We start from the raw sequence: 15744 nt of genomic DNA on the forward strand, positions 1-15744 counted from the left end.
TCTCCACAAAATACAGCTTTGGGCATTTGAGTGTCATCCATCCATGCCAGGTGACCAGCCCACTGACGCTGTCTTGCCAGTAGAATTGCTTCGATACTGGTGGTCTTGGCTTGCTCAAGGACTTCGATGTTAGTCTTATAGTCTTGCCATTTTATTCCCATTATGGAGCAAAGGCACCGCTGATGAAAGTGTTCCAATAATTTCACGTTTCCAGTACAGAACCCAGGCTTCTGATCCGTAGAGAAGAGTTGTTCTGACGACAGCTTTTTACACAAGGACCTTGGTCAAGAAACGGAGAGAATGGTTCTCTCGTAGATGTTTCTGAAGGTGACCAAAGGAGCTGTTGGCTTTTGCTAGTTGATTATCAGCATCCCTGTCGACTGTGGCACTGCTGGAGATAATGCTACCAAGGTATGTGAAATGTTTGACTGTCTTCAGAGTTGATCCTTCAATGCTGATGTTTGGAGGGCTATACATGCAATGTAATGGCTTTTGATAAAGCACTTCTGTTTTCTTCAGGCTGATAGTGAGGCCAAAGGCCTGGACTGCAACAGCAAAGCGATCGACTACAGTCTGAAGGTCAGATTCGCTGTGTGCAAGAAGTGCACAGTCAACAGTGTAGAGAAGCTCAAGGATTACCATCTCCAATGTCTTTGTGCAGGTGATAAGTCTTCTGAGATTGAAGACACATCCTTCAGTCCTGAACCATAGATAGATTCTTTCAACAAGGTCATCCTTAGCTTCCTTTAGCATCATGCTAAAGAAAATAGCAAAGAACGGTGCTTAACTCCATTACTGATGGGAAATTCTTCTGAAATTTTGCTGTGAAGGGGCGGCACGACGGTGTAGTGGTTAGCACCGTCGCCTCACAGCAAGAAGGTTCTGGGTTTGAGCCCAGCGGCCGACGGGGGTCTTTCTGTGTGGAGTTTGCATGTTCTCCCTGTGTCTGCGTGGGTTTCCTCTGGGTGCTCTGGTTTCCCCCACAGTCCAAAGACATGCAGGTTAGGCTAACTGGTGGCTCTAAATTGACCGTAGATGTGAGTGTGAATGGTTGTTTGTCTCTATGTGTCAGCCCTGTGATGACCTGGTGATTTGTCCAGGGTGCACCCCACCTCTCACCCATAGTCAGCTGGGATAGGCTCCATCTTGCCTGTGACCCTGCACAGGAAAAGCGGTTATGGATAATGGATGGATGGATTTCGTTGTGAAGTTTCACTTGCCCCAACTGGCCTTCATGAAGCTGCTGAATAATGGTGAGCAAGGTAGGTGGACAACCAAGCCTCGAAAGGATCTTCCAGAGCCCATCTCTACTGATCATGTCGAATGCCTTAGTAAGATCTATGAAAGCTGCATACAGTGCCATGTTTCGCTCCCGGCATTTCTCCTAGATTTACCAATACCAATTATACAGTATTTACTCCTGTTCCAAAAATAGGCATTTTTAGCTATGTCTGTGTCATTTTTAACTTTAACTACAAAAACTACTACTTTTGCTGGAAGAAGACCCAAACTGGCATCCTCAGCTGATAGGAAATTGGTTCGGATGGTCAGGAATAACCCAGAAATCACCAAGGCACAGACCTACCATGAACTGGATGTTGCAGGAACACTGTCTACAGTCAAGTGAGTTTTACATCACCATGGATTGAGAGGCTGTCATCCAAGAAAGAACTCATATGCTCTGGGCTGTTTTGCTGCCAGTGGAACTGGCACATTGCACAAAATGAATGGACTAATGAAGAACCTCAGAATTCTTCAGCATAACCTCAAACTATCAGAAACTTTGACACAAATGGATGTTCCAACAGGGGAACGATTCCAAATATACATCAAAGCTGTTTAGGGAATGGATAAAGCAGGCTAACATTAAGCTTAAAACAAGTCCTGGCCTCAACCGTATGAAAAATATGTGGACTGTGCTTAAAAGTCAGGTCTGTGGCAGGAAACACACATTTAAATGAACTCTACCAATTCTGACAAGACGAGTGGTCAAATATCCAACCGGAATTCTGCCAGCAGCTTGTTGATGGCTCTCCAAAATGTCTGGTCAAGGTGAAATTTGCAAAGGGGTATTTAACTAAATATTAGATGTTATATATTTTTGACCCCTTTAGTGACTTTAATTCCCAAAAAAAAGCTTAATGACAAATCTAGTGACTTTTTCAGCACACATTAATCAAATATACCATGCACTGAAAGGCTCCGGTTGAAATTATGGATTCTCTGAGATGAAGAGAACAGGGTTATCAGTTGGTGAAGCTTGATAAGCACTTATTGCTGTGGGTGCAATTGGTCTTAAGTGATCAGTCTCATTAAATCAGTCTCATTAAATCAGTCTCATTACCATTAATTTTGGTGTTTAATAATAAATTACCAAACAGCTAAATTATGGTATATTCCAAATTATTATGATCACTACCAATGCAGCAATAATGTATTACTTACCGTATTACATAGACACTACAGCCAATAGTATTCATATACTCTTGGGTGAAGGCAATTTTGAGTTCTTTGAGATTGTGTGATTTCAAGGATACAGCAGCAACAGACAGACAAGCACAGTTTAACAGAATAATTGAATTTATTATAACAATGATACTAAATGGGTAATAGCAGTTGAATACATTCAATATGGTCAGCAGCAATATATATATATATATATATATATATATATATATATATATATATATATGGCGGGCGTGTGTATATGTGTGTGTGAGCGTGTGTCTGTGTGTGTGTGTGTGTGTGTGAGAGGGAGGTGTTTTCTCCTTCCTGCCAAGCGAGCGACTGAGCTTTTAGGGCGTGTCCCGTACGCGGCTGCGCACTGTGAGAAGGGAGGAGCGCGAGGCAGAGAGGAGGAGAGAGAGAGTTTGAATATGCGTGTGGGAGGTGCGTGGACAGAATGTGTAAATAAATCAGAGATTTGAATGTTATCTAAGGTGTTGGGGGGAAGGGAAATCACCTCGTGGTCTTCTTGAGACAAAGAAATTCACCTCGTGGTTCCTTGAGACAAAGGAATATCACCTTGTGGTTTTAATCCACTAACTTATAACATTACCAAATCCCCTGAAATCTTGATGAGGTCAAAGTGTGTGTAATAATGAATTTAAGGGGTGTTAGAAAGGATAGAGAAAGAGCATGCAACAACCTATCTATTAAAACAACAGAGAGAACAATGTAGAACCACAATGATCAACTCGACACTCTAAGTGTCTACAGTGTGCACAATTAAACAGTTTCTGAGTTTAAATTCATACTACTTCATAAAGCTAATTCCTAAGACTAGTTTGCCCAAATGCCAGCCTTACTTCCAGTATCTTGCTCCTATGTAGGAATGCAAAGATGTCCCGAAGTTTCGCAGAGGCTCACAGAAGCTCGTGGGTTGCTCCTGTGAAAGCGCAGAGAATTTCCTTGGTCCGAAGCTTCGTCGTTCGTGAGGAAAAGTCTCTGATCAAATAATGTGCACAGCGATTAAGTCAGAAGAAATCCGGTCGCTTCTAACTTTTAATTAACTGCTTGGGCTGCAGTCGTAATGTTACTTATAATAAACAAATAAACCGGTTGTAACTCGAATGAGTGAGACGACGCAACTTAGGTACTTTTTACCGTGGCCAGTGGTATATATGAAAGTGCGTTGAGTCTTCTTTCTTGCAAGGCAGACGTCGTGATTTCGGATGGTCCGATGAACGGGGGGTATCTCTATATGTCTGTATGACGCGAAGTCCACAGCGAGAGAGAGAAAGAGTTGAGGTTGACCGGGTTACTTATAGAGTCGGTCACGTGACGTGACGTAGGTCATCATGGAGGATGTGACGTAGGTCATCGCGGGAGTTAGTTGATGGGATTTGTAGTTCTAGACAGGGACTGTGGCTGTCCCTACACTGCTGATCAGGCCGGCTTGCTGGAGCCTATCACTGACCCTGAGCTGTGCTTCAAACAGCTCTCCAAACCTCACCGGCTTGCCAGATTGGCCAGTTTGCCCCTGGGGTCGCCTGGCACCCCAAAGAAAATAGTACTATGCCAGTCACTGAATAGAATCCATAATCCCCGGTGCCTCTCAGCGCATGGTATATTTGATTTATATCCCTCATCAAAAAATTCCAAATGAAGTGTTAAGATTGAATCTCAGCCTAAACTCACTGGAGGCAACCATGTTTGTTATGTCGGCACGACCTTCGACCTACACTTGTGCAATGTACCATGCTATCACCTGCTTCGCTAGGCATGATCATGATACATAGATCTACACACACAGAAATGCTCACGGAGCCAAGGCTGTGACTCGAGTTGGCCATATAGCTTGAAATTGTGACGTCAGTTCATGGTATATCCAGGATATACCACGACTGACTCACACCATATACATTTTTTTGACGTCATGAGATACATTGCTTAATTAATGGTGGAATTATTTTATGTCACATGAGCCATCCTTGGCCAATCTCTGCACGGGAATTTTTTGATGAGGGATACAAGAGTGACTGTTTTGCGCTCAATACGGCTCTCCAGCTCACATCACAGCCGCTGTTACGGTATATGAGTATAGAAAGCAGGTTTGTTGGACTCACAGCACACCTGACTCGCACTTGTGACCAATCACCGATAACCATGGTCCCACCCTGTGAGATATAACTGATAACCCTGTTCGGCCCTCCCTCCCACGACCAATCACTGATCACCACTCTTTGTCCCACCCTCTCACCTCACTGTTCTTTGTTTTGTGTATTTACCTACAGTAAATACATTTCACTTGGCACACAGTGATTAGACTATCTATCTTAACAAAATGTCCTATTAATAATCAACATTGCATGGAACTGCTTGCTCAATATGAATCATTAGCCTTCAAAGACTAAGATTATTTGAGCTGGATAATAAACGAACCATGGAACTGGAACTTACATTTATGAATTTTAATAACGAATAGAAAACTAGTGAATGCATGTAGGAAGGTACATACAACAGTCTTTTATAAATAAATATTTTAAACAAAGGCATGAATGAAAACATCCGACAAAATTCCATATTCTAATATAATATTAGGTAAGTGCACTTGGCAAATGTGCTAAGCCACAGGGCTTGTAAACATATAAGTGCAGCATTGACTGTACAGGAATTTCTTATTCTCCCTTCGCTGTGGTAAAGTGATATTTAGTGGAGGACTGAATGAGATACTGCAAGATACAAAATCTTGCACATTTCTGCCTGAAATTCATGTCTTATTTATCAGTCATTTCCTATACAGTAAAAAAAAAAAAATCAACGACTGGTGATACAGACATACAGTACAGTATTATCAACCACATAATTAGGTAGGTAGACTTCACAGATGGGTTTTTGAGAGATATCCATACGGTACAGTGTGTGTACTGTATTCTTGCTATCAGTTACGGGTGCTGTACTGGCTCAGTGTTGATGAAGTAAGTGGTAAGCTGTCCTTTGCCTTTCACGTTAACAATGCCTCTCTTGGTCGCCACGAAGCCTATGCTCTCAGCCACCTGCGCAGTTTCTTCAGTCGCCTAAAGGAGGCAGCAAATAACATTTTCAGACTCCATCCCAGAGTACCTTACCACCTAGCTACATACACTACCATTCAAAAGTTTGGGGTCACCCAGACAATTTTGTGTTTTCCATGAAAAGTCACACTTTTATTTCCCACCATAAGTTGTCAAATGAATAGAAAATATAGGTCAAGACATTTTTCTGGCCATTTTGAGCATTTAATCGACTCCACAAATGTGATGCTCCAGAAACTCAATCTGCTCAAAGGAAGGTCAGTTTTATAGCTTCTCTAAAGAGCTCAACTGTTTTCAGCTGTGCTAACATGATTGTACAAGGGTTTTCTAATCATCCATTAGCCTTCTGAGGCAATGAGCAAACACATTGTACCATTAGAACCAGGGCTTTGAACCAGAATTTTTTCCTATTGGTTCATTCCGAACAGAAACGGAATTTTAACGTTTCCAGTTTTGGGTTCCACCATTAAATAGACGTTCCCGAACCGGTTAGAACAAAAAAATTTTGTTCCCGGAACGGTTAATTACGTTCCCTGTCGGCTGTTTAACAGATGGCTATAAAATTATGTCTCTGTCTCATCCAGCTTAAGCCAAATGTAGGCTAATTCTATTACAACCTTCATTAAATAAGACAAGAAATAATTCAAAACAATTATTATTTCAAATGTTGGCGATTTGGATTCTCAGTATGTCTTCCCATCTACACAAACAGAAAAAGTGCCAAAAATGAAAGATAATTCGTTTAGTGTGTTACCAAAGGCTAGTCAGGCCCTGTGCATTGATAGGCTAACAGAGGTTCACGTCATTTAATGTTCGCGAGCCTCTCATTAACGTGGACAAATATATTGATATCGTGTTTGAAATTGACGTTTTTGAATAACGATAGACTGCAATATTTACCTCTTATTTAAGATGTGGAGACGTGATAGTAATCCACCCTCCCGCTCTCTACATTCAGTCAGCGAACGTCACACAGGAAGTGAACCCCAGTGGGTCACAGAAACTTGCACTGGAGAAGAATGACTTTTTTATTTGTAGACTACGGAAACTTTGAGGAATGAAATAAAAACCGGTATTAACCGGTTACCATTATTTTTAATAAGCGTTTCTGTTCCGGAACATAAAAAATAATAAAGTTTCTGGTTTCGTTTCTGTTCCATGTGAAATAGAAAAAGTTCCCGGTTTTCGTTCCTTGAACCGGTTCAAAGCCCTGATTAGAACACTGGAGTGATAGTTGCTGGAAATGGGCCTCTATACACCTATGGAGATATTGCACCAAAAACCAGACATTTGCAGCTAGAATAGTCATTTACCACATTAGCAATGTATAGAGTGGATTTCTGATTAGTTTAAAGTGATCTTCATTGAAAAGAACAGTGCTTTTCTTTCAAAAATAAGGACATTTCAAAGTGACCCCAAACTTTTGAACGGTGTGTGTAATGCACTATGGCTTTAATTTATCTAATTCTAGCCCAGGTTGGAATCCAAACTGGCTTTGTGCTTCAAATGTCATATCCTATACCAACTCACATCATTAACAATTACTTGCCAAAGGTGAAGTGAATATAGGTGAATAATAACCAAGACGAAGTCAAGGTTATTATTCACCAATATTCAATGAGCCTGAGGTGGATAATTATTTTAGTACAAATACACAGGTGATTATTTACAAAAAAATCATATTAAAAAAACAATTGATTTCAAACTTCAAAAGCAGCATGCAAATGTTATAGAGGTGTGCACCGATGTGTGTCACTTATCTATGCCGACTCCCATAAAATACTTAGTTTTGAAATGGATAAAATAAATCACAATTCCACCTGACCTTTGAATAGTTTTAGACCAAAATTTGTAGCATCTTTAGTGCTTTTAGGAACAGCGTTTTCTTTCATAATTTGTAATTCTTCCTCACTTACGGTGACAAAGCGTTTGGCCGCCATTTTGCTGAGTCGCTCGAGGTGATTATTGAGAAATACCAGAATTTCTTGACCAATCAGCGCATGCGATTTTCTATAATCATCTGTGTATTTATACTCAAGAGATTTAATAGGCAGGTAGTAAGTAGTTCATTATAAGCACAGATGCAAAATTGCACATACTGATATACTGTATACAAAGCAGATACTCTACAGTATAATCATACACTAAAAGGAACAAATATGTTTACAGATAGCTAGAACTGCTCCCTGTGAGTATTTTTTAAAATCACATTTTAATTACTGAATTAAACAAACAAAAAAGTTCTCTTGCAGAAAAAGTACTTATACATGTAAAAAAAAGAAGCAACTTAAAATGTAATCACACTAAACTGGTGATTAAAAAAATAATACAACACTGTTTTAATATAAACTGGTAAGTTTTAATAATATCACATTGTTATTTTTTATTCAAAACTGGATTAAGTCAGACAAATTAAGTATTCCTGGTGCAATAAACCAAAATCGTTGAATAATTTCTCATCTCATTATCTCTAGCCGCTTTATCCTTCTACAGGGTCACAGGCAAGCTGGAGCCTATCCCAGCTGACTACGGGCGAAAGGCGGGGTACACCCTGGACAAGTCGCCAGGTCATCACAGGGCTGACACATAGACACAGACAACCATTCACACTCACATTCACACCTACGGTCAATTTAGAGTCACCAGTTAACCTAACCTGCATGTCTTTGGACTGTGGGGGAAACCGGAGCACCCGGAGGAAACCCACGCAGACACGGGGAGAACATGCAAACTCCACACAGAAAGGCCCTCGCCGGCCCCGGGGCTCGAACCCAGGACCTTCTTGCTGTGAGGCGACAGCGCTAACCACTACACCACCGTGCCGCCCCCGTTGAATAATTTCTTGAATAAAATCATTGTCAGCTAACTTCTGTCAACCATATACAGGTAGTCGTCGACTTACGACCTATGTGACTTACGACCAATCGACTTTACGACCGTCTGGTTATGACTGGCAAGTGTTTCCCAGCTGAGCTAGCTGAGCATACGACAGTTTCCGCCCCAGCTCCCGGCAGCGCCTCTTGCCGCGTACAACAGTTTCCGCCCCAGCTCCAGGCACATGCGCAGTCTCTCTCTCGCGCCCTCGCGCACTCCGTCATACAGTTTCCGCCCCACATCACACACACATCACATCACATTATCTCTAGCCGCTTTATCCTTCTACAGGGTCGCAGGCAAGCTGGAGCCTATCCCAGCTGACTACGGGCAAAAGGCGGGGTACACCCTGGACAAGTCGCCAGGTCATCACAGGGCTGACACATAGACACAGACAACCATTCACACTCACATTCACACCTACGGTCAATTTAGAGTCACCAGTTAACCTAACCTGCATGTCTTTGGACTGTGGGGGAAACCGGAGCACCCGGAGGAAACCCACGCGGACACGGGGAGAACATGCAAACTCCGCACAGAAAGGCCCTCGCCGGCCCCGGGGCTCGAACCCAGGACCTTCTTGCTGTGAGGCGACAGCGCTAACCACTACACCACCGTGCCGCCCAGTTTCCGCTCCAGCTCCTGGTTTATGAAACGAGCAAATGCTCCCGCCAGCCCGAGCGCTGTAACAGCTGATGATGACGTAGACGACCCACAGCCAAGCCCAGTGATGCCAGCGGTCACTAAGTTTTGTATTTTTCTATGTTTTACATTTGTATTTTGGTATGCTTCAAACTAAAATGTTTTCTATTTTTCACACCTGTCTTTCGTATTTTTTGTTTTGCACATATTAAACGAATTGTACTGTACGCAGTGTAGTATGCAGTGTTTGACTTCAGCCAAATAATGAGCCAAGGTAATGAAATAAGAAAATGTTGATAAAATAAGACTTTAAGATGATTACAATATCATTACACATCACAATATACTTACGTTCATTTAACATAGACCGACTTACGACCAGATCGGTTTACGACCGGCCAGTCGTAACCAAACGCAGTCGTAAGTCGACGACTACCTGTACTGTTTTAACTATTCAAAATGGTTAATTTTTTTTAAATGAAGAGTAAAAGGGTTACAAAATACATGCTACCTGTAACGACAGTTTTAAATCACTTGACGTTTGACATACTCATCTCTTTCCCACCTGTATTTTATTCAGTACACCAGTGCTGTCCATTCTACTGGCAACATTCACAGCATTGCCCCAGATATCATACTGAGGTTTATGAGCTCCAATTACCCCAGCAATGACAGGGCCATGGTTTATTCCTGAAATGAACAACAAAATGAAGATGAGAGAACAAAAGAAAAAAGACCAACAAGATTAGCTTAACCTTATTATAATGTATTAGAATGTGATTATAATGGCAATGTGATAATTATTATTATTACGTCCATCAACTTTGTTGGAGGAGATTATGTTTTCACCTCTGTTTGTTTGCCTGTTCCCAACGTAACTCAAAAAATAGTGAACGGATTTTGATGAAATTTGGTGGAAAGGTGAGGCATGGGCCAAGGAACAATTGTTTAGATTTTGATGCAAATCTGGATATGTATGCGGATCCAGGATTTTCTTTTGTCTTTTCCCAACGTAACTCAAAAAGCAGTGAACAGATTTTGATCTTGATAACATGTGGCTTGGAGGATGTATGCACTCTACTGAGTGCCCTTCTAGTTAATCATTTAACTATAATTAACCTCAGCATATATACTGTACTATGCACCAAGTTAACAAATTCTTTAAATACATTTATATATAAGATACTAATTATAGAAGCAGAATGAATGATATACAGTTGCTGAAGATGAATGAATGTACATCTCATCTCATCTCATTATCTGTAGCCGCTTTATCCTTCTACAGGGTCACAGGCAAGCTGGAGCCTATCCCAGCTGACTACGGGCGAAAGGCGGGGTACACCCTGGACAAGTATGAATGTACATAATGAAAATAAAAAATGTATATCTTCAGTATATATATTCATTCATCTTTAGCAACTGCTACATTCTGTCCAGGGTTGTAATGGATCAAGAGCCCATATCCTGCAATTTACACACAGTATAGTCTTTAGAGTTCACACAGGTTGCTTAAAAAAAAACAGATTTCTATTTTATGACTTCTACATTATTGAGTCAGTACAAAAACATTTTAGAGTCCAAATATTCGTTTTCCAGCACAAAATTAAATGTTACAGAAATAAAAAAGTTTGTATCTGAGCAGCATATTACATAAGAGAGCACTTTTCAGATTAAAAAAGAAAACATAATGAAGGCTGCTGGGTTTTGGTGCAAAATGAAGAAGCGAGTGTGACAGTCAAAGTGTCCAGAAGAACTGTGGCTGGTTCTGTAAGATGCTCAGTAAAACCTACAGCTCATTTCCTTATCAAACTGCACTCACTATACCTGAGATTACTTTTTTTTTTTAAAGCGAAGGGTCATCTCACACCAAATATTGACTTTGTTTAATTTATTATGGTTTATTGCCGTTTATAGTATTTTTTTAAATGTTGAAACATTTCATTATTTTTTTATTCCATTTTTGGTCTACAGTACTAATTCAGGTTTTAGCAATTAAACTGGTGGCACGGTGGTGGAGTGGTTAGCGCTGTCGCCTCACAGCAAGAAGGTTCCGGGTTCGAGCCCCGTGGCCGGCGAGGGCCTTTCTGTGCGGAGTTTGCATGTTCTCTCCATGTCTGCGTGGGTTTCCTCCGGGTGCTCCGGTTTCCCCCACAGTCCAAAGACATGCAGGTTAGGTTAACTGGTGACTCTAAATTGAGCGTAGGTGTGAATGTGAGTGTGAATGGTTGTCTGTGTCTATGTGTCAGCCCTGTGATGACCTGGCGACTTGTCCAGGGTGTACCCCGCCTTTCACCCGTAGTCAGCTGGGATAGACTCCAGCTTGCCTGCGACCCTGTAGAACAGGATAAAGCGGCTAGAGATAATGAGATGAGATGAGTAATTAAACTTAATGCATAGTGTATACAGTATGTGTGGCAGTCCACAAAAAATCAGAAGAGGATGTCACTGTGGATGAAATTGGGAAAACAGCCAAGAAATCCGGTTTGGGTCAAAATAGAATTTTTCTGCAACGCATTTTTACACCTCATCTTTAAGAAACCATAAATACATTCACACAGTGAATTTTCTTTCTCTGAAAAATAGACATAAGTCTGATCAGTTAAGTTTGTAATCAGATACCGACTGATGAAATGGAATTTTGGGAGTCATCAGATTTTAAAATACTTGAACTTTACTGAGGATATGCCTGAAAGAAAACCATATTTCAGTTCAGGAACACATGTAGTTTTCAGAACTGATTATAGTAGAAAATATACAATTTTCACAGCGTGAACAGTTTTCCCAGGCCATTACAGATCACACACTGATCTTTGACTATACCTATTCTGAGTTTGAAGTTGTTGAATGAGTGTCTATTGATGTTTTCCAGTCTTCCCATCAAAGCCATGGCAAAATCCACCATACTCCGCACATTATGTTTGCATGCATCATTGTCCTGCAGGAAGTGACAGAGACAAACATATATATTTTCAGTCTCCAGGCCCAGCTTTAGTTTTTTTTTGTAATTAATTTTGCTTGAGTGCTTTTATTAATTTGTTAGAATGTTGAGAGATATTTAGATTTAAAATGAGATTTTTATTAATGTTGGTTCTTGTGATACAGTGGTGCTTGAAAGTTTGTGAACCCTTTGGAATTTTCTATATGTCTGCATAAATATGATCTAAAACACCATCAGATTTTCACACAAGTCCTAAAAGTAGATAAAGAGAACCCGGTTAAACAAGTGAGACAAAATATTATACTTGGTCATTTATTTATTGAGGAAAATGATCCAATATTACATATCTGTGAGTGGCAAAATTATGTGAACCTTTGCTTTCAGTATCTGGTGTGACCCCGTTGTGCAGCAATAACTGCAACTAAACGTTTGCGGTAACTGTTGATCAGTCCTGCACACCGGCTTGGAGGAATTTTAGCCCATTCCTCCGTACAGAACAGCTTCAACTCTGGGATGTTGGTGGGTTTCCTCACATGAACTGCTCGCTTCAGGTCCTTCCACAACATTTTGATTGGATTAAGGTCAGGACTTTGACTTGGCCATTCCAAAACATTAACTTTATTCTTCTTTAACCGTTCTTTGGTAGAACGACTTGTGTGCTTAGGGTTGTTGTCTTGCTGCATGACCCACCTTCTCTTGAGATTCAGTTCATGGACAGATGTCCTGACATTTTCCTTTAGAATTCGCTGGTATAATTCAGAATTCATTGTTCCATCAATGATGGCAAGCCATCCTGGCCCAGATGCAGCAAAACAGGCCCAAACCATGATACTACCACCACCATGTTTCACAGATGGGATAAGGTTCTTATGCTGGAATGCAGTGTTTTCCTTTCTCCAAACATAACGCTTCTCATTTAAACCAAAAAGTTCTATTTTGGTCTCATCCGTCCACAAAGCATTTTTCCAATAGCCTTCTGGCTTGTCTAAATGATCTTTAGCAAACTGCAGACGAGCAGCAATGTTCTTTTTGGAGAGCAGTGGCTTTCTCCTTGCAACCCTGCCATGCACACCATTGTTGTTCAGTGTTCTCCTGATGGTGGACTCATGAACATTAACATTAGCCAATGTGAGAGAGGCTTTCAGTTGCTTAGAAGTTACCCTGGGGTCCTTTGTGACCTCGCTGACTATTACACGGCTTGTTCTTGGAGTGATCTTTGTTGGTCGACCACTCCTGGGGAGGGTAACAATGGATTTGAATTTCCCCCATTTGTACACAATCTGTCTGACTGTGGATTGGTGGAGTCCAAACTCTTTAGAGATGGTTTTGTAACCTTTTCCAGCCTGATCAGCATCAACAACGCTTTTTCTGAGGTCCTCAGAAATCTCCTTTGTTCGTGCCATGATACACTTCCACAAACATGTGTTGTGAAGATCAGACTTTGATAGATCCCTGTTCTTTAAATAAAACAGGGTGCCCACTCACACCTGATTGTCATCCCATTGATTGAAAACACCTGACTCTAATTTCACCTTCAAATTAACTGCTAAACCTAGAGGGTCACATACTTTTGCCACTCACAAATATGTAATATTGGATCATTTTCCTCAATAAATAAATGACCAAGTATAATATTTTTGTCTCATTTGTTTAACTGGGTTCTCTTTATCTACTTTTAGGACTTGGGTGAAAATCTGATGATGTTTTAGGTCATATTTATGCAGAAATATAGAAAATTCTAAAGGGTTAACAAACTTTCAAGCACCACTTTAGATTGAAAACAGTGAAGATGTTTTTATGTCTGCTCTTGATAAAAGGATTGCATGAATACATAAGGAACATTATATAACGTCACTGAAGGGAGGAATCATTGTCTTAATGCCAGAGGCCATTTTCTACGCAAAACCCGAACTCCGGGTACATCACTGTTATATGGAAAAACACAACTGAAAATGTAATCATGTTTTCCCAATTTTTTTTTGAGATAGCATTGCAGTTAACATTTTTAGTTTTCATTTCTTTATTTAATTCACTATGTTAGCCTTTTTCACTTTGCAATATAATTTCCAATATGAAAACATTTACTATTGGTTAATAGTAAATCCCATCTTTCATTCCAATACTGCACAAATACCTATGAAGTTTTAAAATAACATGTTCATTACAAGCTGCTTGCTCCAGCAATATCACTTCCCATTTTTGCTCTAAAAGTAGGATTTGTTTATACACAGTTTGCTTCAGGCAACATTTCACAACAGAGATGAACCTAATTTTTGTTATACCATTAAATGACCAGTAAATGAATACTTCACCCCGAATACTCATAACCAAGGCTCTTGTATCGAGGTGAAAATCTCATCTCATCTCATTATCTCTAGCCGCTTTATCCTTCTACAGGGTCGCAGGCAAGCTGGAGCCTATCCCAGCTGACTACGGGCGAAAGGCGGGGTACACCCTGGACAAGTCGCCAGGTCATCACAGGGCTGACACATAGACACAGACAACCATTCACACTCACATTCACACCTACGGTCAATTTAGAGTCACCAGTTAACCTAACCTGCATGTCTTTGGACTGTGGGGGAAACCGGAGCACCCGGAGGAAACCCACACGGACACGGGGAGAACATGCAAACTCCACACAGAAAGGCCCTCGCCGGCCCCAGGGCTCGAACCCAGGACCTTCTTGCTGTGAGGCGACAGCGCTAACCACTACACCACCGTGCCGCCCGAGGTGAAAATATAAATCTTATTTCTATTTATAGTCTCAGTATAATAAGTTACACAATTCCTCTTCAAACTGCTGGCTAAAAATATTCTTGATGCACAAACTTTAACACCACACCTACGGTGAATATAAAAACAGCTTGTCTGTGTATCACATTCCAACCATTGCCAGCAAAGTTAGAATGACAGCAGAATGGAATGATGTGACATTTACCGTAATTTGAATCAAGGTTGTAATCATAAGAGGACACACCTTTCCATATTTCCTTACCTTTCGCTCCTCTCCTGTGGTGGGATTGGTCAGTCCAGCAGCAGCCATGTACGTGGTGCCAATAGTTTTAATTTTCTCAACTACATTGAATTTGGGCTTGCTGAGGAGCTGGAGGGAGGAAGAAAGAGCGGGCAGGGTTAGGTCAGATCCTCTTAAACGAAAGCAAGGCAAAGTTAAGGTGGCTTAAATGTTGGCTTCTTGATCATTTGAGTTATTTCAATTTCACTAGCACTAGTACTACTAACTTTACAGAAATCCAGATGTAGATTTAGATCCCTGATGAGCATGTCATGGATGACAGCGGCAAGCAAAAACTCCCTCCGATGACATGAGGAAGAAACCTTGAGAGCGGAAAGGGGACCCTATCCTCTTCTACGTAACACCAGATTGTGGGATAATAAAAATTTACCTCATCAAAATCTGTGATGATTTCATTGAGGAACCTCAGACACTCCAAGCCATCTCCATTTACACTGCTCTCTGTGTAGAATTCCTTAAACTCAGGCACTGAGGCAAACATCACACACACAGCTTCACAAGACTGACTGTACAAGTCCTGGAAAACACACACACACACACACACACACACACACACACACACACACACACACACACACATGATGCTGCGGCACACATATTGCTGCCACAAACAGTATTTTCTTCCCTTATCAAAACGAAGTATACTTCAAGTTCATTTTATAAAGTATACTTAAGATAATAAGTATATAATATATAAGGATATAAATTTTTTGTGTACCAAGTATACTGATATCAAT

At 40.8% G+C, this 15744-nt stretch overlaps 1 protein-coding gene across 4 annotated transcripts in view; it reads right to left on the reverse strand.

Annotated features, from left to right (window-relative positions):
* Positions 1 to 4898: 4898 nt before the first annotated feature.
* LOC132883402 (adenylate cyclase type 4-like) overlaps positions 4899 to 15744 on the reverse strand; it is a 50925-nt gene continuing 40079 nt past the window's right edge. For 3 of the 4 annotated variants that reach the window (XM_060916996.1, XM_060916993.1, XM_060916994.1), the window contains exons 22-26: positions 15378 to 15524; positions 14969 to 15076; positions 11853 to 11967; positions 9598 to 9722; positions 4899 to 5519 (exon numbers count right to left, since the gene is read on the reverse strand). In XM_060916996.1, coding sequence (XP_060772979.1) covers positions 5388 to 5519; positions 9598 to 9722; positions 11853 to 11967; positions 14969 to 15076; positions 15378 to 15524 — 627 coding nt within the window. In that variant the 3' untranslated portion in view covers positions 4899 to 5387. Of the gene's footprint in view, positions 5520 to 9597; positions 9723 to 11852; positions 11968 to 14968; positions 15077 to 15377; positions 15525 to 15744 lie in introns of those variants that run through there. The other variant, XM_060916997.1, reaches the window with a different exon arrangement.

This window comes from Neoarius graeffei, chromosome 3 (assembly GCF_027579695.1).
Source record: "Neoarius graeffei isolate fNeoGra1 chromosome 3, fNeoGra1.pri, whole genome shotgun sequence".
Lineage (NCBI taxonomy): Eukaryota > Metazoa > Chordata > Actinopteri > Siluriformes > Ariidae > Neoarius > Neoarius graeffei.